Raw genomic sequence first — 20,926 nt, forward strand, 5'->3', positions numbered from 1 at the left:
TGCTCACCACCCACAGGTTGTCCTCGGTGACTAATTCCATCATCTTGGGTTTGGTACCCACTTGGGTACCAGCTCTGAGAGGATGGGACTGCCTGGGTTTTGTTGATGGTTGGGCCCCTCAGTCCTTAACTCAGGCCTAGTACGTAGCAGGCACTCAGGAAAACTGGGTGAATGACTGAGCGCCAGAATGAAGGGGATGGTTGTTCCTGCCAACCTTCCCACGCTCCCAGAAACACCAGGTCAGTCTTCATTTTATCTATTGTCTATGATCTGTCTATCTCAAGTTCTCTATCATCTGTCATCTATCAGCTGTCATCCATGTCATCTATTGTCTATCATCTATCTGTTATCTATCTATCTATCTATCTGTTGTGGTCTATTTCATTGATCTGTGAGGGGAGGGATGGAGCCCAGGGTCTTGTGCAGCTCATGAGAGTGCTCGATCACTGAGTGACTCCCCCGTTTCAGCCTTCCTTTTAAACACACAACACAACACTAGCACTTTCTAGATTCTCTTTATTGGCATTTTATTCTATCTTTTATTATCTTCCTATTAAAAATAAAAAGGCTTTGTCCAAATCTGATTCTAGATCTTTGCAAGGGGCTCTATATACATATATAATCAGATGCTGAGTCAACTTTCCAGCACAAGAAGCTCTGAATTTTTTTGAAGAGAAGGCTTTTACAGCTACTGTAAAAAGCCTGCTGGTGTATAAAAATTCTTGGCATGACAATCCATTGCAGTTAAGAAAAGAAAAATATCAAAGTGCTAGATCGCCCCGAAGTGCATCCGCTGTGAAAATGTGGCCCTCGGGGGATTTATGGCACTACTGTGGCACGTTGGAACAAACAGCCTTGACAATCCGTATAATGGCGGCTCGATTCTGTCTTCTATTGAGAGGCGTTGGGGCTGAGCAGCGGCGTGGAGGCCTGGCCGGGGCTGGCTCTGGGACGCACAGCAGTGCGGGCCTCAGTCCACCACGCGAGGCCTCGCCTTCCCCAGCGCAGCGTTCTGAGAGACGTTGATGCAGATGTCCAGTTTGGTTTTCAGAGACTGCCTTGGCCTCATGGCAACCTCGGGGGTCCTGCAAACAAGCAGAGGGCCGGTGGGTAGGGTCCCGTGCTCTTTCTACCCGCTGTGGAGAAGCCTCAAGAAGGCAGGTAAAGGAGAAGAGAATCATGGCATCAGACCACCCATGAGGTGTGCGTCTCCTCTTTTAATGCCTTGCATCCATCCTCACTGGGCTTAGGCAGTCAGTGAAAAGAACATAAGCACCAGATTGTCAAGGTCACCTTCCCTGCTCACTCAAGGTGTCCTTGCTAGCTCTGCTCCAGAGGGGCTGCTGTTTTCCTGAGCGTGGCCTTGACTGTTAGCTCATGAGCTCTGGGGGGAACACAGGCTCTGTGAAGGGGGGTTCTTCCCAGCAGAGCACCGGGTTGAGAAAGGTGGGGGGACCAGCCTTCATGGTAAGGGCAGGAACTACTTAGCTCTAGTCTTAGTAGGCCCCCACCACAAAACTCCCAGAGGCCACGTGTTCCCTTTCCACAAGTGCTCTCAGGGAGCTGATGTGTGAGAAGATGAAATCCAGAATGTGTTTCTGACCTAATTCAAGGGCAACTTTCTTTTTCCTACCTGGGCAAGGAAGATTACAGCTGGCGTTTTCCTGTAATTATGCAAGCTATAAAAATCCAACTAAACTGTCCACAGAACTTTCTAGAACCAACGTACTCTGAGATTCTGAATGGCCAAGGAATGTGACACTCAAGAAGAAAGAGTGAAGAGAAGCCAACTCACTTAGACAGGACATCCACAGTCTGCTGGGTGGCCAGGGTCCTCTTGTCCTGTGGTCCATACAAGAGTGACTGGATCTGAAGACACTGCAGAAAGCCAAGAGTCACTGCCAGGTGAGGGGAAAGGGCCCTGAGAGCGCGTGGCTGGGAAATGAAGTCTTGAACTATAGAAAGAAGTCTTCACTCTGAGACCTGATGGGATGAGTACCTCCTGGAGCTTTCTCCTCGGGGCAGCCTGACCTTTCCTTTGGATGTCTGAGGAATGACTGGGAAACACAAGCTCAGTTTTGGCCTTGTTTCCTAAAACTGTATGCAGAAATAGGTTTTAGAGTGGTATTTTTAAAGTCAGGACAAGAATACTGGTCCTGACGGGAGGAGGGCCTTAGCTATTTTTAAATGGCCCTCGCTATAGCCCTGAGAAGTTCTCTTTTTTAAACAGTTTTGGGATTTCTTTTTTTTTTTTTTTTGGTAAACAAATGCTTTATGGTATATGAGTTTTCTGTGCTCAGTTTCACAGTGAGTTTTTAGAGTTAACTGCCTTAGTTTTAGGAGTTAAATATCTTATTGATTATGTCTGGATATCTTTTTTATTATCTAGGACTGCTGTTGGCTTGATGTCTCCATTTTGCTTTAAGTCCCCCCAACCTCCCACCCCCCACCCCACCATTTGAGCCACAGCCTCAGCCCTTTTTGCTTGTTTATTTTTCAGATACTACTTTACTTTTCCTGTGCTTTTTGACCCAGGCTGACATTGGACCATGACCCTCCTGCTTCTGCCTCCTGAGACATTGGGATTATAGGCATGTGCCATTGTGCCTGGCCTCCTTTTGTTCGAATCTTAACAGTGTATTGCATTAGGTCAAGACAAATGCAAAAAGAAAGGATTAAAGACTATAGATGTACCCAAAATGGCTGGGATAATTTTGCAGAAAAAGAAGTTGAAGAATTGGCTTTATTGACCTGTTTGTAAAAAAAAAAAAAAAAAAAAAAAGGTGTGGTTTTCATTCTGGAGAAGACAGACCAATGGAAGGAGGAAGAGCCCGGTGCTGAAGAGATAACAGAACTGGCCTTGAAGAGATGGTGAGCAAGCGGTGGATAGTCAATAAATGGTACCAGGGCTATCGTTTTCCAGAGAAATAAAATGGAGCCTTACACTAAACCAAACACAAAAATTAACCTCAGAACTATCTGAAAACTTAAATGTAAAATGCGAAAGTTGGAGTTATTCCATGAAAATATTGGGGGGGTGAGGAAATCCTTTGATCCCGAGATAGGGAAGTATTTTTTAGATGAGCTCTGGATAAACCAAAAGTAAAAGATTGAGAAAATGTAACAACAGGAAAATGCCAAACATCTTCGCACTGAAATGCATCATTAACAGGATTCAGAGACAAACCAGACATGCAAGATATCCACATCATGAGAAAGCCTGAGCACTCAGAACACATAAAGAACTCCTAGAAGGTAACAGGAAATGGCAACTATCACCTCCCAATAAAAACCAGCTGATATCTCTGGCCATGTCACCCAAGATCTTACCGAATCTGTTGCTGATCTTAATCTAATTTGTAGAAAGCCAAGCAGGGTGGGGCTTGATTAGAACTTGAATAGGAGGGAAAAAGAAGTAGTCAAAAGATATAAACAGATTATTTAGAAAGTGGAAAAATGGCCATAAATAATACTCACAAAATAACCAGAAATGCAAGCAGAAACCTAAAGAGTTCTCATTCACCCATCTGATTGTAAAAACATGCTTGGATGAGAACATGCTTTGTTAGACAGGAAGCAGTAAGAACTACTTTATATATAGACAGTGGTGTTAAAGGTGGTCTCACCCCTTTGTTAGGACACTATGGTGATACTTAGTAATGGATAAGTAAACAGTGATGTGCATATATCACATTATGGGATAATATGTATATATAAATGCTTGACATGCAAATGCATAGCTATATCCAAACACAGGAATGCCATTATTACAAAGTAAAGAGGAAAAAGCAAACTTCAAGGGAATATATATAATAGGAAACTTTATACAAAGTCTTACTTCTATTTTATTTTAATTAGCAAATTAAATTTTAATTAACTAATCAATTAAAGTCAGTACCAGGACCAGGGCTTGAACTCAGGGCTTGTGCTGTCCCAGGGAGAAGGGATTCCAAGTGTTTGGGGAAACAAACACTATATACCCTCCTCTCTGTCTCTGTGTCTGTCTGCCTGTCCATCTCTGTTTCACACACACACACACACACACACCCTGGCAGCTCCTTTCTTAGAACGGCCATAATCCTAAACCCTGAGTCTGATGGGTGGGTAGGGGACCTTCTGTGGGAAAAACACAGATAAGATAGAAAGAGAGACTTTCATCTGGGGCCGGGGGGGGGGGGGGGAATGGGAGATGAGGGAGGGTTAGAGGGAGACATGGCACAGACACCCACACAGCAGCATTGAAGCGACCCCCTTCAGAAAACTGTCCCTGCGTGTCTCTGGGTGCCAGCCCTAGGGGTGGACGCCATCTTTGCTGCCTCCTCTCTCCTCACCTCCAGGTTGGCAAATGCCGGGAGCGCTAAGTCCCTCGACTCCCCCGTGACTTTGTTCCATCCCTTGGCCAATGGGTTGGAATAAGCTACCACCATCGTTCTCCAGGGCAACTGTAACACAAGTATTTAGAAAACAGGGCATCAGCAGGACTGGCTACCCAGGCGGAGCCTGCCTTGTGCCCCTGCAGGGTTTGGTTTGAAAGTGAAGAGCCAGCCTTTTGCATGAAGGTTGGATTGGACTATTTGCAAGCCTGCAAGCCAGAGGCCGTAGGCTCCTAAAGCTGAGCCTTTCCTTAGTGCTGATCCCTAATGACAGAGCTCAGTGATCTCAGTAGGGCCTCCTGGAGTTTGTGCCACCTTCCCAGGCCACTCCTGACCATAGATGGTTCTTTCAACCTAATGCCCAATTTATGCTATGGAGATTTGGCCTTACCCTCGTGCCTGGCCATCCACCCATCAGCTCACTGTTCTACCATATCCAGCTTGGTTTGCTGCCACGTAGTCTTAGGCCAAGCCAGTCTGTGCAGACCTATAGCTCTGGGCTGCTCCAGACCTGATGACAATTGAGGCAGGTCTCAGGCAGGCCCCTGCTAAGCTATAAAAGCACTGGGGCCTGAGGAGTAAGTGTTGGTGGGCCTATGGGCAGGGGGTGTCTACCACTCATCTGTTTTCTAAGGGACACGGTATACTGTGCCTGGGTTGGCTGGGGCGGTGGCGGAGTCTGATCTTAGGAGACCACCTCCTTTCTGCAGCAGCCTGTGGCCAGGGGACCTGGGATTCTCATTTCCTTCTAGTCTACGGCAGGTTCCCCGTTTCCCCCATCCCCCACAGAAGGTCAGGAATAGATGCCTTTGACTCCTGTAAGGATCCACTGTCACTTCCCCATTGGCTAGCTGATACACATCTTCTAGGGATGAAGCGCTTGAATTCCCCTCCACCTTGGAACCAGCCTTTTTATATGAAATTAATATCATATGACCTTGCTCCTTTAAAGAAAGTGACCTGTTGTGGTCCAATAAGGATTGGTCAAGACAAGGAAGAAAATGGGGAGTGGGGAGAGTAGCTCTGCACACAAAAGCAATGTGGCTGAGCGATGTAGTGGCTCCTTGGGGACTCTTAACTGTGTCTCTGGATTTCTCTCTGGTATCTCCAGAGTAACAAGGAAAATTCCAAGTGTGCTACCACAGAAGTAACAAGCTGTGGGCCATGCAGGGCACTAGCGACCACAGAATGTACAAAAAAATGTGGCTGTTTCTAGGACAGTTGTGTATTCAGCTGCATGAAACAACAACTGAAGACAGCTAAGGAAAGGAGGGATGGCTTGCTCTCCAGCCCCAACCCAGGACCACACCACACCATTCTTGCCTACAATCTATGAATAAAAAACTATAGGGGGCTTTGAATTTTTGGGGGAGAACAGGCAAGGGGCACACAATGCTGTTATTCTTTTAAGGAAACATTCTACGCTCATAGCTGGAACATACTGAAGCAATGGGCTGAACCCTGCCAAGAACAAGACCGAATATGGAGGTCAGATTAAAGCTGGACCCTGACCCAACTTCACTTCTGGTACAGGCCTGCCATAGTACCAAAGTAAGAGACAGTCATTGGGAATTCTTTTCAAAGCCTTTCACCTGGATTAAAATAACCAGCAAGGATGCCCATCCTAGAATAAACCAGGATTTTATGTGACAGAAGGATATGAACTTTCACTGTGGAAATTTCCATCCAGAGCCAATAGAGTTCTCCAATTTTTTCCCCTGCAGAGGCAGATGCCTTTCAAAGACAGATCAATAATGTGGTTTCCTTTTCAGTAATTGAATCCTGCTGTCTGCTTTGTTTCTGGGGCCTTCCTGTTTTTAATGCCTGCAGGCCCATGCCTGGACCAATAAGCGTGTGAGTGTGTGTGTGTGTGTGTGTGTGTGTGTGTGTGTGTTTGTGTGTGTGTGTTTGGAAAAGTCACTACACAGTGAATTCCTGCTACTGATTTGAAAACCAGGAGTGCAGCTATTAGGCTAGAAACAAGAAAAACATGAGCAGCCAGTCGCTTTAGAAAGCTGCTGACTGCACAGAGCCCATGCTAAATACGGCAGTTGAGAAACACCCTAGTCCAGCAGCAGATAGGAAAGGCAGGTCTCATGTCCTCCTCAGTGTTCTGGGGGCAGATGGGTACATGAGGAAAAATAGAACTTGCCTTTCCCATAGCCTGCACAGCCTACAGACACACAAGTTCCAGACTTTTCTCTCCATGCTGGCCAAGGTCCAGATGGCTTTAAAATGTCAGAGCCATTGTTTCAGGACTGATGGGTAACAAGGCCAAACTAAAGGGAGAAAAAAAAATAACCTACTGCTGTAGGTTTAGGAGCTATAAGCTGAGAGTTTCTTGAAGCCAAGTTGGTTTTCAGCCCCTTGGGTGGTAGTAGGGGCGAGAGCTACTCAGGAAGCTAAGAAAGCTCCCAATTTCCACCTCAGAGCTGATTCAGGTGACCCCTTGATGCAGGAGCATCAAGACCCACACCTGGCCAACCACTAACACAGGAAAAGAGCTGGCCTTTGCCTAAGAGCACCTGCCCAGAATCAACCACTGTAACTTCCAGGGGCCTCGGGCCCCTTCTCTGTGGACAAGGTGTGACCTCTAGGGCAGCTGGGAAGATGAGGGAATAGAGGACAGGCGCCTGGGCGACAGCAAGCTGGCTCTGAGCCTGTAGTGGGGTGCAAGGTACCAGCCTGGTCCCTGTAGGAGCCACGGGGGACAGTGTAGAAGTCTGTGTTATCCTGTGTGGCTCAGGTTTCTCTGTACACCTGTGGCTCCAGAAGCCTGCTCCCAGGCCTTCGCCAGCTGCTGCCCTTAAAGTTAGCCCCAACTGCTTGTAGTTCCTTAAATATATTTTGACCTCCCTTTTTGGTGCCTCCTTCTTCCATCACCTTTCTCACCTAGGGATTTCCTGACTCTCCTGATTCAATTGCCTTTGCAAGATCTACTTCCCCATAACCCCTTCCCTCCCTTAGATCTCAGTGGTGCTTGGGAGGTTGGTATCTTTAAAACCCTCACCCATCTAGAACATTCTTATAAATAGTTAGTTCATCACTGCTGTATTCATTGTTCATGTTCTAAAACCAAGGAGAGCTTCTAGGGATTCTGTCCCTGCCTTCTCACTAAGGAGTCATGTTCCTTGGGCCTCTCCCCCTCCCCCTGGCCACCCAGCTACCTTGGAAATGCCCTGTTCTCACAGCCTACCACTCTTGTGGCCTCGCTTACTGGTCCAGGGATGGGCACTGGATTCCAGCTGGGCCTGGAAATCTTTCCCTGAGGTCTTTCAAGCTGAAACAAAGAAAAGACACAGGGATAGGGGTAAACCTCATGGGTATGGAAGCCACGATCTCCATCTTGGGATAAGACAGTGGCATGATGGAGGAGGAGGAAGATGTATGGAGAGATGCAGGGAGGAAACCTGGGTCAGAGTGCCCTCCTAGCATTAGAGCCTGGCCCTGTAGCTCTTCCTGATGCTGGGCTGCATCCTTGCCTATGGGCATCTGGCCATTCTGCCTCCTCTGGAAACCAGAGACAATCAAGGTCCCTGCATACCTGAGCTAGTTCCAGCTGTGTCCTCTCAGTGGTAACACAAAGGTTCCCACTGTACTGATCTTGGCATCTTCACAGTGCCAGTGGTTGCTCAGCTTGTTTTAAGCTTAGGAATTCCTTGTCCTAAAACACAAAGCTCACAAGGTGAGAGAGTTGGGAGTGTGGTGTAGAGTGTAGAAGGCCTGGTACTAACTCTCCACTCCATACCTCTTTAGTGATGGGATTAGGGCCAAGGCTGTTGCCTCACAGCCTGTTCCCTCCCTGTGGAATGTGGAGAGAGAAAGAGATGCCCAACTATGAGGGCGTTTAAATGTGTCAATGTCCACTAATCTCTCAGCAAACCAGAAGTCTTGGTTGTTAGTACATGGGGTGCAGGGAGGGGAGACACAGCAACCGCCACGCTCAGCTTCATTCTCACCACATCCTAGCATCTTTAACACCTGGGTAGGGACTAAGTTACTGGAAACCACTAGTTTAGCATGTGTCATCCTAGCCTGATTGGAAACTCACAAAGACAAGCCTATTTGTCTTCATTCCCAGTTTCCTGCTGACCTGGCCAGCTCAGGAACTGGTCCATAAAAAATGCCCAATAACTATTTATTAACTGATAGTGTCAACTCATTAAAAATTAGTACCTACTTGTTACCCAAACCGGTAGCTTTTGAAACAGAATCAGAAAAGTCATAAGAAGAGGAAAAGGGTTGTCCTATAAGACAATCCACTCAGAACTGAGTCTTTGGGTTTGGCCAGTTATGTTAGACCCAGGACTTCCTCATTTTAAGACTAATTAACATAACCAAGACACAATATGACAAAACTTATGAGACATACATAAAGTGACAGGAAGAAGAAAATTCATAAACACTTAGATCAATAAAAATAAATGAAACTCCTAATTCATAAACATGGAAAAAATTCAACTAAAAATAAGATACAAGGACAGACATAAATTAACAAAATTAATTAATTAATTAATTAACAAAATAGACAAACCGCTAAGTAGCTCAGTCAAGGAAAGAAGGAGAAAAACTAATTTTAAAAACCAAGAGATAACAATTTACCAGAAAACTTCAACAGACCACTTTCTATAGAAAAATAAATAGATAAATTTAAAGGAGCCAGGCACTGGTAGCTCATTGCTATAATCCTTGCTACTCAGGAGGTAGAGATCTGAGGCTCAAAGTTCAAAGCCAGCTTGGGCAGGAAAGTCCCTCAGACTCTCATCTCCAATTAGTCAACAGAAGTGGTACTTTGTCTCTAAGTGGTAGAGTTCTAGCCTTGAGCAAAAGAGTTCAGGGACAGCACACAGCCCCTGAATTCAAGCCCTATGACCAACCAAAAGAAAAAAATTAAAGGAATTTCCCTACAACAAAAGCAGCAAGCTTAAGGGGTTTTACAGAAGACATAATCCTTCAAACATCAGGTGTTTTAATGCTACATAAACTTGAACTGATTATCCTGAAACAAATACAACTTAGATACTTAAATATCACATATAAACATTGGTTTAAAAATCCTAAACCAAATGTTAACAGATTAAATCTGGTATGATTTAAATGTGAACCTAATAAAGCATGGTTTAGAATGATAATTCCCAATGCAACAGTGTTGGGAAGTGAGACTTAGTGAGAAGTATTAGGCCATAAAGGTTCTGCCCTCATCAATGCATTAATTGAGAGTGATTCATTGTCATAGGAGGGGCCTGAGTTCAGATCCATTTTTCTTCCCTTTCCCTCTCCCCTCATCCAGCCTCATCTTTCTGCTGTAGAGTAAACCCACCAGATACCAGCCTGTTGGGGCTTTTTAACCTCCAGAACAATGATAAATAAATTTATAATCTTCATAAATTACTTAGTCCCTGGTATTTTGTTATAGAAGCACATGATGATTAAGACATCGTCATGCTATCCAGCATGACTGAGAAGATCCACTCCTGGAATGCAAGGTTGGTTCAATACTACAATAAAACATACCACATTAAGTGAATCTAATATTCACACATCTGTTAGCCTCTGCTGATGCTGAAGAAACTTTTAATAAAATCCAATGTTTGTTTCTAATTTAAAAAACAACCATGAAACTCAAAATTGAAGATATACCTCTAACACCATATCATACATAAATCTTAGCTATGAAGTCAACATCTGTTAGACAACATCTAACACCTGTTAGAGACAATTCCACAACAATCAGAAATAAGACAAGGATGGATACCCATTATCACCACTATTACTCATGATCGCACTGGAGGCCCGAGCCAATGCCATTAGACAAAAAGAAAAGGGTGGTACATAGAATTGGAAAACATGAAGTAAAGTTATGTGGATTTGCAGATGGCACAACAGCACAAATTAAATATCAGAGAGAAATAATGCTTAAATTAACCCGAGTAGCAAAAGAACTAGCTGGATTTGAAATGAACATATAAAAACCAATAGCCCTTTTTGTATGCACATATAAAGAAAAAGTCATAATAGTGAATGAAGTTCCACTTACAACAGTAGTGATGAAAATGCATAGAAATGCAGTCAATAAGGAGTATATGTAGGACTGGAAGCTGGTGGCTCATGCCTGTAATCCTAGCTACTTAGGAGGCTGAGATCTAAAGATTGAGGCTTGAAGCCAACCGGGGGAAAACAAAGTCTGTGAGACTCTTATCTCCACTAAATTACCAAAAAAAAAAAAAAAAAAAAAAAAAAAGCTGGAAGTACAGCTGTGGCTCACGTGGTAAGAGAGCTAGTCTTGAGTAAAAGAAGCTAAGGGATAGTGGTCAGAACCTGAGTTCAAAGCCCCAGGACTGGCACCAAAAAAAGGAAGAAGAAGTGCATGTAGCTTATAGGAGGATCAGTTTCCAAAAAGATACAAAAGTAGACTTATGAAAAGGGAAAGGCAGCCTTTGTTCTTGGGAAGAATGACTCATTGTAGGGATATTCTCCCAAAACCTATTTATGAATAATTCAGTAAAACACCAGCAAACTTTTAGTGAGCTATCAAAGCCAGGAGGTCTAGTCTTACCTCATTAAATCATTTTTATAAAATCTCTATAGTTGAAAGTGTGAGACACTGGCACCTAAATAAACCAAGGCTAGGATAATGGAACAGAAATCCACAACTTATTCACAAACAGATGGAAATATATTATATGGTGAAGGTCTTATCTTCAACCACTGGCACCTAAATGGGCTCTTAATTAATGAAATGGTTCTGGACACTGGTTAGGCCTTTGGCAAAAAATGGCAATCGATCCAATCTTCATACTACCCACACAAAATAAACATCAAATAAAAAAAAAGAACAAAAACATAAAATAATTCTTCTCTATGCTGGGTATACAATAGAAATGAAGGCTTGATGCCTTATACCATGTCAAAACTAAAATGATATGCACGGTCAAGAGATAAGTGATCATTAATTTTTAAAATGTATGCATCTAAGAGAAAAAAAGTCTTTTACCCTGCAAGCATTAGCTTAAATCTACTGCAAAAGTGATGCTACCTTAAACAAGGCACTGTAAGGTTTCATAGAAAAGGAGCGTGGTTGAGAGAACCAGCTGTGGCAAGGGCAGGGGCATCGCCCTGAGTCAATGCTGCTCCCCATTTACCTTCTTCAGTTTCTTGTGGGCTCCACTGGGGTTCCCCTGTGCCAGGTCTGCCCTTCCCAGAAGCCGGTATGTCTCTGCCACCTTGGGACTGAAATCACCAAATGCTCCCACCTTCGCTTCCAGGGACTCTTTCTGGACCAAGGTTGCTCTCTGAGAAAAAGACAAAAGGCTGTTAAAAAAAAAAAAAAAGAGCCCAAAGTTTAATTAAGATCAGTATCTATTAAGGAAATTAAGCAAGTGATGTTCATTCTCATGTCTGGGGGACCGGCAGGTCCCATGAGGTGGGGTTACTCTCTTATGGCTATATGAGAAACAAGAAACATGGTTTGGAGAGAAGGTGTAAAGGCACGATGGCTCACATCCGTAATCTCGGCTACTTAGGAGATACAGAATCAGGAGGATTACAGTTTGAGGTAAAAAGGTAGCACAATCTCATCTCAATTAGTAACAGGGTATGGCAGTTCATATATGCAATGTCAGCCACACTTTAAAAGGCCATAGGATCAAAGTCTAGGCAGGCTCTGGCAAACAAACAAACAAAACACAACAACAAAAAAGCCCAACAACTTTACCTAAAAAACAAGTAAAGCAAAAAATAAGGGAATGGGACACTACTCAAATGGCAGAGCTCAGGCCTAGTGAACATGAGGTCCTGTGTTCAAACCTCAACACCAGAGGAAAAACAAGCTAACATGTATATGTGACCTTCTCATGCGTCAGGTAGGATCTATTGAATGTGTGTAATAATCACATTCAATTCTCAGTCTTTGGATGAGAATAATTTTAATCCTCACTGGACAGAGGAAGAAACAGAGGCAGGGGGGCAGGACAGAGAGGTAGACAGTGGATTGCTGGTGGGTGAGGGTCTGTCTAGCCAGTTGTTGTAACACCCTGTAGGTCCACATCTCTTTCTTTGTCTCTCTGTGCAGGGTGATATTCTTACATGAGCAAAAAATAAACAGAAACAACCCTCTAGGCTCCTGGGGTTTTCTCTTCTCACAGAAAGTAGCGTAGGAAACCAAAAGTAAACATTCCGACATGATGTGACATTTTGTTTGGCTTTTAACTAACTTATTTATACCAACTTGGAATTTAAAAAAAATATCTGAGTTGGTCAGAAAACAGTATTTCCTGTGGTATTGATTTCTTCAGCCACTGGGGAGACCCCGGGGGTGGGGAGACCCTATTAGAGCATGTCCATTTCCTACATGTTCTGAAATCCTTCCAGGGTTTTCCACATAAATGTTCAATTTGAATTGCATAATATGAAGGCTGAATTCCAACAGCCAAATAAAGCCAGACAGCACAACCCCAAGAGTGGCCCACAGATGCGCGCGTGCGTGTGTGTGTGTGTGTGTGTGTGTGTGTGTGTGTGTGTGTGTGTGTGTGTGTGTGTGTGTGTGTGTGTGTGTAGGGATGGGCTTTGCTAACAATACTTAAAGGTTAGGGCTGCATGTGGGGGGAGGGGACAGATGCAGGATGGGTCAGAGAAAAAAAATGAGGCCTGGGAAACAGCAACCAGGAACTCAGCAAAAGAAGTAGAAAGAAAAGCTTGTTCTTTGAGATAGGGTCTCACAACTTGTTTTTATCCCAGCTGACCTGGAACTGTGTTCCTCCCACCTCTGCCTCCTTCCTGCACAGCTGGGCAGATGAGCCTTATGAATAGGTTGCCATGGTTCCTTTCATCTGAAAGGATTAGGCAAGGTCAACCCTGGAAGAAGCAGCTGAGAGACAGGAAATGCCAGGTAGCCCAGGCGAGCTGACATGTCTGATGGGAGGGGAGACGGACAATAGACGGGTTCAGGATAAACTTTAGAGGGAAAAATGACTGAGGAGCTTTTTCTGGCCTGAGCCCTCACAGGACTTCCAGATATGGGGCTTGGGCTGGGAACTGGAGACCTCTAGAAGCCCCCTCTCCTTGGTTGAGTGACCCAGAAAAACAAACTCCATTTGTGATTGTAACTGTGGTCCTTTTTTGGCCCAAGGAACACAGATGCAGACTACAAACCTGCACTCCTTAGATAAGAGAGGAGTGGGGGGGTTTAAGGATGAGGAATGAAGTGTGGAGAGGAGGTCGGCAGACAGCAAAGAAAAAAACCTTGTTCCTGTCCAAGATTTGCCATACTAGACTGAAAGAAAAGCCATTGAGCTACACATTGTAGCATCCTGGCAGCCACTGGGCTTTGTTGGGAACAAGTTCCCAAGGGCTTTAATTACCAGTAAATATCAACCCTGGGTCCCGTTCCATTTTCAGAAGCATGTCAGGAAGGCCTGCCCTGCTCCACAGTGAAAGACAGTAAGTGGAACTCTACTGTGTCGCTTTCATTAGATATGCAAATTATACTCATTACTCAAAATGAGCCGGGAGAATTAAGACACACTAACTGCCACCCTCTTATTCCAGCCCAAACTGCAGGCTTAGAGAGAAGCAAGCTTTGGACCACTACTATTCTCAAGGATTCCAGTCCTTTAGGAACTTTGGTAAGCGGATACAACATCTACATTCTCATCTAGGTTATCTAGGAATGATTTATCTGTGTCCCAAGAGGCCAGGACATTCCCTGTGGATTTGGGTGCATAATGGATGCTTGTAGAGTGAAGCTGTAGCCCTTCGGGTACCGGCTGGGCTGTCCCTGTGAATAAACCAGGAAGTTGCCATTGGAAGTCATTTACCTCTTCTTGTCCAATACTTTGTAGAAAATGGCAAAATTCATCTTGAATGGAAAGAAATTTGGCTCTCCCCTTCCCTTCGCAGTCCTTAAGATGGCCCATGCTCTCTTGAAAATACTTCTCAGCCACCTCTGTAGGAAAGCATCAAAACAACCATTTTGAAAACTGCCCACAGACTTGAAAGGGAAATGGAAATAGGTTTCTTAGCAGTGATGAACTATTTGAAAATAATAAGTACTTGGACAAGAGGAAAAGAGTTAAGGAGACCACCCTTGGTCCATTAATCTGCCTGTTTGTTATCAGAAAAGATTCAGGTCTCAGGAGGATATAGCAATCTACTTCTTTTAACTTTCAGCCACTGTAGCTTTCCTGCTGAGATAGAAAACAAAGTCAAGGCAAAGAGGAAAACGTAGGAAGTGGAATTGTGACTCGAGGTGTTAGAGCACTAGCCTTGAGCCAAAGAGCTCAGGGACAGTGCCCAGGCCCTGAGTTCAAGCCCCATGACTGACAAAAAGAAAAAAAAGAAAAAGAAAAAGTACTCACAGGACCTGAACACACGTTCACATTTTCCCTTTCTATACTGATCCTTCCTGTAACCTCCATCCCTCCTCACTGACACTGGGACACTGGGAACCCTATTTCTGTGTGTGGCAGTTTTAAGGCTTGAACTCAGGACCTGGGGGCTGTCCATTAGCTTTTATTATTGAAGTCTGGCACTCTACCACCTGAGCTATACCTTCACTTCCAGCACCCACCCTGGTTCTTTCCCTGCCTACAAACTAAAAACCATTTCTATATTTATCTAGAAAAGCTTCTTTATGGAAAGATTCCCTACTTATTTTCCCTAACCTAGCCCCACAAGTTAACTGTGACTTACAATCCATATGGCTAGTCTTTGAATCTTGTTCCCATAGCAGGTGTCATTTTCCAATAAGCAAGTTTGTATGTTTGTTCGTTTTGTCTGTTGTGAGGTTTGAACTCAGAACCTGGGCTCTGTCCCTGAACTTTTTCACTCAAAGCTCCCACTCTACCATTCTGAGCCACAGTGCCACTTCTGGTTTTCTGGTAGTTAATTGGAGATAAGAGTCTCATGGACTTTCCTGCCTGGGCTGTCTTCAAACCATGATCCTCAGATCTCAGCCACCTGAGTAGCTCAGATGAGCCACCTGCACCTGGCTCAATAAGGAAGTTCATTCTCCTGTGGGGGGAGGTGATCCAAGGTCCATCTTGGAAACAGGATTTCCGGAAAGACAGGAAGCCATAGCCCCCGGGACAGGAAGACACCTCCCACCATGGGTCCTGTAGCTGGGTGTGGGGTCACAAAGAGCCAGCAGTTTTGGTGTTCTCCTGTACAGCCATCCCTCGCTTTAAAAAGCACTTCTAGAATCCTCTGCAACCTGACGCTCCAGTAGCCTGGGCAAAAGATGAAGTCATTTTCTAAAACTTAGGAACATGACTTAGCTTGTAAATCTGAACCCTGGTGGCAGAGGTGTTCCAAGACCATGAATCTTCCCAACAGAGTGTTCAGGTTGCTTTTGAGTGCCCGTGGGGGTGGGAGGGGGTGTGGCTCGGTGGGTCAGGGAAGTTCACTGTGTCTGGGATGTACTGAAGCCACGTCCTTCCCAGGCAGACTTTGCATGGAGAGGCTCATGCACAGGCAAAGGAACACACAGCTTCCTACAAAACATGGAGGAAAGCGGGGAGCAGGGTGGCCCACGGGGGCTCCAGAGGCTTTTCATCAAAATAAACTCTGCTATCCCAGTGCTCATTTTCCTGAGGCAGTGGACAGAACAGGCCAGGACAGTTTTCATTAAGAGGGAGGCCTCCGCTGCAAGGTGACAATTATCTTTTGTAACAGAAAATAGTCTTTAACTGTGAAGGCTGTAAGACCTTAGGAAATTGAAAAAGGGAGTCTGGAATCCTGGCCCTGGCATTTACCCGCCCTCCCCTTCCACACAGCCTCAGAGAGGATGGGGAGGAAGAGCAGCGAGGTGGAGGGCCAGGTGGGGAGGGAAGGACATGGAGTGTGGTTGCCTCCATGCCTGCTAGGAACTCTCAGGATTGGGTACGTGTACCAGGGCCCAAGGGACCCTTGGTGAACAGGGCGAGAGGGAGGGCGAGGGTGAGCCCCACGTAGGGCACACTGAGAAGGCAAGTCACAGAGGAAGATCTGAGATAGGATTGTAGAAGGAAGAGGGAGACATGCCTAGCTTTCCATGCCTACACTTGTCACACCTATGCATAAAATGTGAGGAGATACATAGATCGGAGCACTGAGACTTTCACGGGGGGAGTGTGGTCAGTCAGGGACCCTCGCCCCTACCCTCTAGCTCTACCTGCTCTCACAGGGCAGGGCAGAACTCCCCAGCCTGCTGGAGCCCAGGCTGCCCGTGGGGCCACTTCCAAACAAGGCCGCCTGCACTCAGCGGGCTCTGCTGCCCAAAGCTTTACACAGGCCATTTCATCTTATTATCCTTTAGGACAAGAGTTATAAACACAAAGCCAAGGCCCTGGACATGTAGCAGGGTCAGGAGAGCTGTTAATACCAAGTTTGTCTATTGCTGCTCTGGGCGGCTGGCCAGGCTCAGGTTAGTGGCATTCCAGGAGTGTGAGTGGGGAGGCGGGAGCTGTCACAGTCCTCCCCGGATCGCGAGACTTCTAGGGCAGTTTCGTCCGCAGGAAGAATGCAGGGACGGCCCAGGACACAGGGGTTCGCTCCAACTGTGAGCCTCAACGGCCGCTTCTGCCCAGCAGTGCTCTGTGTGCAGTCGGATCAGGCCACCAGTGGGCAGCCAACAAGGGAGCACACGGGCCATGGAGACTCCCAGAGGGAGGAGTATTTTCGTGAAAATTCTCCCTCTCTAAAAGCAAACCTCAGCATCTTAGTGCTCAGCACAGGGAGGTTTCAACAGCAGAGAGCAGAGTCCAGCTCCTCCCTCAACACATGGAAGGCCACGCAGGTTTGCCACGGGATCTGGCCAGGACTTCTGAGCCAGAAATGACCTAAGTGCTGTGTGGGTGAGAGCCGAGGATTCTGGGTCTTCCCGTAATTAGATAAAGATGAGTTCCCTTCCATTTCCCTCTGCGGAGGCAGCAGAGACCTGGAGAGTGGACCCTGGCTGGGGTCCTCTCATTCCTGTGATAGGGTAGATGATGGGAAGATATGCAACAGGGCCTGTGTGGGCTCCACTGCAGCCCAGGGACAGGGGAGTGCCTCCCCTTCCTGCTTTCAGGGGGAAGCCATTCCTCTCTCAATGCCATACAGGCGGCACCTGCTCTGCCCCGCCTCTCAGAGGCACTCGAAGGTAGGAGCTGGGCTAAATACTGGGTCTCCACCTGCTAGCCTGACTCCTGTTTTTTGAACCACTTCCAGACACTGATTACTGGTGCACTGGACCTGATTTTTCTGTGAACACAACTATTTTATCAGCTCTCTTAGAGTACACCCTTGGTCTTCTTTATGACCTGCCCTCATTTCTGAATATTATGACCCTCACAGCAAAGTCACTGGCGTGTGTTTCCTGACAGCAGCAGCTCGTGGTATGCTCTGAGCCTTGGGGTAAGGGGACACAGAACTCCCAAAGTTCTTCCTAGTACTCAGGGATCAGGAGAAGAATCAGCCAGGCTCTGGGGACTCACGCCTGTCATCCTAGCTACTCAGGAGACGGAGATCTGAGGATGGTGGTTCAAACCCAGTTCAAGGCAGGAAAGTCCACGAGATTCTTATTTCCAATGAACAACCAGAAAAACAGAAGTGGAGCTGTGGCTCAAAGTAACAGAGAGCTAGCCTTGATCAAAAGAGATTAGGGACAGCACCCAGGCTGCCCCAAGTTCAAGTCCCACGATCATCATCGTCATCATCTTCATCATCAACCGCAAAAGAACCCATGAGTCAGGAGTGGCAACTTTCTTTTGGAGCCATGGAAGTTCATCCGCATTAAAAACTCTGCCCTGACGTACCCTATGTGGCTACTGTATATGATTTTGGTACACTGGATATTGTATATATGCCTACCTGACCTAGGGAAGGGAAAGAAAAATGAGGGTGTAAGATATCACCAGAAATGTACTCACTGCCTTATTATATAACTGCACCCCTTTTGCACAACACCTTATCAACAAAATTTAATTAATAAAATGAATTAAAAAAAAACAACAACTCTGTCCTGAGAAAGAGAGCAAGCTGGAGTCAGAGCTGTTGCCTCCATTGCTCTACAATAGTCTTTAAAAATAGTTGTCTCTGAAAGTGGAGCTCAGCCTGGGAGCCAGCACATCCCTGGGGTTGCCAGGCGCTGGATGACCTGTGGAACCGAGGAGGTGGAGTCAGAGGGTGGAAAGCAAAGGACTCTGGGAGGCAGCCAAGCAGCACAGCCTCCGCTGGAAGTGGCAAAGGAAGCTTAAAGGGCTTGGCCCAGCCCACCCACTGTCCCCCCCCCACCACCTATGAGGAAGAAAAAGACTGGTTCTCACCATGGTGCTCAGGCTTCCCAGAAGCGACAGCAGCCCGGGCCACAAAGTGTGCAGAGTCTGAGGCTTGCTCTTGGGAGGGTTTTTTACTCTGGACGATGAGATGAGCCTGTCACCACGGAAAGAAGAAAGCATTTGTTTGCATACTCAGCAGCCTCTGCCAGGAACCGACCGTGCTCTCAGTGATCAGCAGAGAGCCAAGGAACTGTCCAGAAATGGAAGAATTGATCGATGGCAAAGTACAGCAGACTCTGGGTAGGTGGGGGGGGGGGGGGCGGGGGAGGGGAACTGGATTTTAAAAGCATTGAGTGGTGAGAGAATGCTGGATGCTGAATCAGCCCGGCTTGATGATGGTGGCTGGACCTACCACTAATGACACATCTAAGATCAGTATCATCTGAATCAACCTAAGAATCTTGATGTTTCAAGAAGATATATATATATATAGTGGCAAGGCAGTGGCTCATTCCTGTAATCCCAGCCACTCAGGAGGCTAAGATCTAAGGATCACAGTTTGAAGCCAGCCTGGGCAGATAAGTTCAAGAGACTCTTATCTCCACTTAACCACCAAAAAAGCTGGAAGTAGAGGTGTGGCTCAAGTGGTAGAGCGTCAACCATGAGTGGAAGAAGACAAGCGAGAACAAAAGGCTCTGGATTCAAGTCCCAGTACTGGTGGTACGCACCCCTGACACACCCCCACACAAATGGGGCAATACTGTACAGAGAAAATGGGCGAACTAATGATGTCTATTAGCCCCAAAAGGGTCCTAGGTGCAGGTGCAGTCAGCCATACCTCACATCCACCGACCCCTTTGCTTGGCCAATGGGAGCTGTCTTAGTATGGGAAACACATTGCTTATTGAAAGCAAAAACATCCTGTTTTGAGGTCAGTTGAAGTTTTAAAGATTTCATCTCACTCAGCGGCTGGGCATGGTGGTGCATGTCTGTTATCACCAGCAAGGGGAGGAAGCACAGATGGGAGGATTACAACCCAAGCCGGCCAGGGTATAGAGTTCCTACCTAGAAAATAACCAGCAGGAAAAGGAGCTGGAGACATGGCTCAAGTGGCAGAGATCCTGACTGGAAAGTGTGAGGCCCCGAGTTCAATCCTCAGTACCAACAACTGCCCCTCCCCCTCAATTTCCTGATTTTACATTCTATTGTTTATACTCAATGCTCAATTGCAAGAAAGTTAAGAGATATGTGTCTACCCAAATTATTTTCAAGTGAATTATTTACACTTTGAGAATATATAAGTTGCTTTTTTGTCTTGGAGACAGAAAGCAACGTTTACCAACAGCCAGAAGAGCTTGTGATACACAAAGGAAGTGCATCCCGGAGGCCGAGGAAATCGGAATTTATCACAGAATTTCCGTGACCTCAATGTTTTCCTGTGTGTGATGCTAATACTGTATAAGCAAACATTTATTATTCATTATCCACTTCAGAAATTCAATCCCTGATCTGGTTTATTATTTGATGTCGATGAAAGTTTTAAAAACTGTTTGCTGGGGCGGGGGTGGAGAGGATATGTCTGAAATGTGCCGAATTAGCATCTCATTATTCAGTAAAATTCCATTTGATTTGGCTTAATTTAATTCATTCTTATTTGATTCAATACGTTTTATTTTTAAGTGTTTTCTACATGCCAGATATTGTCCTAACACCAGCAGTTCACACTAACACACACACACACACACACACACATCAAGAAATTCCATCAAAGTGCTATTTGAGAATGGGAAACTTCTAAGTACCCAGCAGCAGCAGGAAATGAATATATTTGGATCACTCAGAAAATGAATGAGCACCCTCTCTCTCTTTATGTATACATATATGTGTATACACATGTACATATACATACAGACATATCGATATATATGCATACACATACATACGTGCATACTATTCTGGTGAGCTCTGGTGGCTCATGCTTGCAATCCTAGCTATTCAGAAAGTTGACATCTGGGGATCACCGGTATGAAGTCAGCCTGGGTGGGAAACTCCTATCTCCAGTTAAACATTTTTTTAAAAAAGCTACACATGGATCAAGTGGTAGAGAGCCAGCCTTGAATGAAGAAGAAATAGCACCCAGGCCTTGAGTTAAAACCTCAAGACTGGCATACAAACAAAAACCTAAAACCTTCTGTCCGGGAATTAGGCTGACCAGGAGAGTGACAGCAATGGATACCGAGCAGCTTCTAAGAGCTTCAGAGAGACCCCAGAGGGGAGAGGAGCCGTGGATGGAGTTCAAGTTCAAGGAGATGGAGTTTA

The 20,926-nt window shown here is 45.6% G+C and overlaps 1 protein-coding gene across 1 annotated transcript in view; it reads right to left on the bottom strand.

Moving 5' to 3' along the window:
• Positions 1-505: 505 nt before the first annotated feature.
• Positions 506-20,926, bottom strand: part of Ttc23 (tetratricopeptide repeat domain 23) — a 44,532-nt gene continuing 24,111 nt past the window's right edge. The window contains exons 7-12 of the mRNA XM_048329701.1: positions 18,656-18,761; positions 14,189-14,316; positions 11,516-11,665; positions 1,796-1,878; positions 899-1,085; positions 506-857 (exon numbers count right to left, since the gene is read on the bottom strand). Of these exons, the coding sequence (XP_048185658.1) occupies positions 971-1,085; positions 1,796-1,878; positions 11,516-11,665; positions 14,189-14,316; positions 18,656-18,761 (582 nt within the window). The 3' untranslated portion in view covers positions 506-857; positions 899-970. The remainder of the gene's footprint in view (positions 858-898; positions 1,086-1,795; positions 1,879-11,515; positions 11,666-14,188; positions 14,317-18,655; positions 18,762-20,926) is intronic.

Source organism: Perognathus longimembris, chromosome 20 (genome assembly GCF_023159225.1).
Source record: "Perognathus longimembris pacificus isolate PPM17 chromosome 20, ASM2315922v1, whole genome shotgun sequence".
NCBI classification, from domain to species: Eukaryota; Metazoa; Chordata; class Mammalia; order Rodentia; family Heteromyidae; genus Perognathus; species Perognathus longimembris.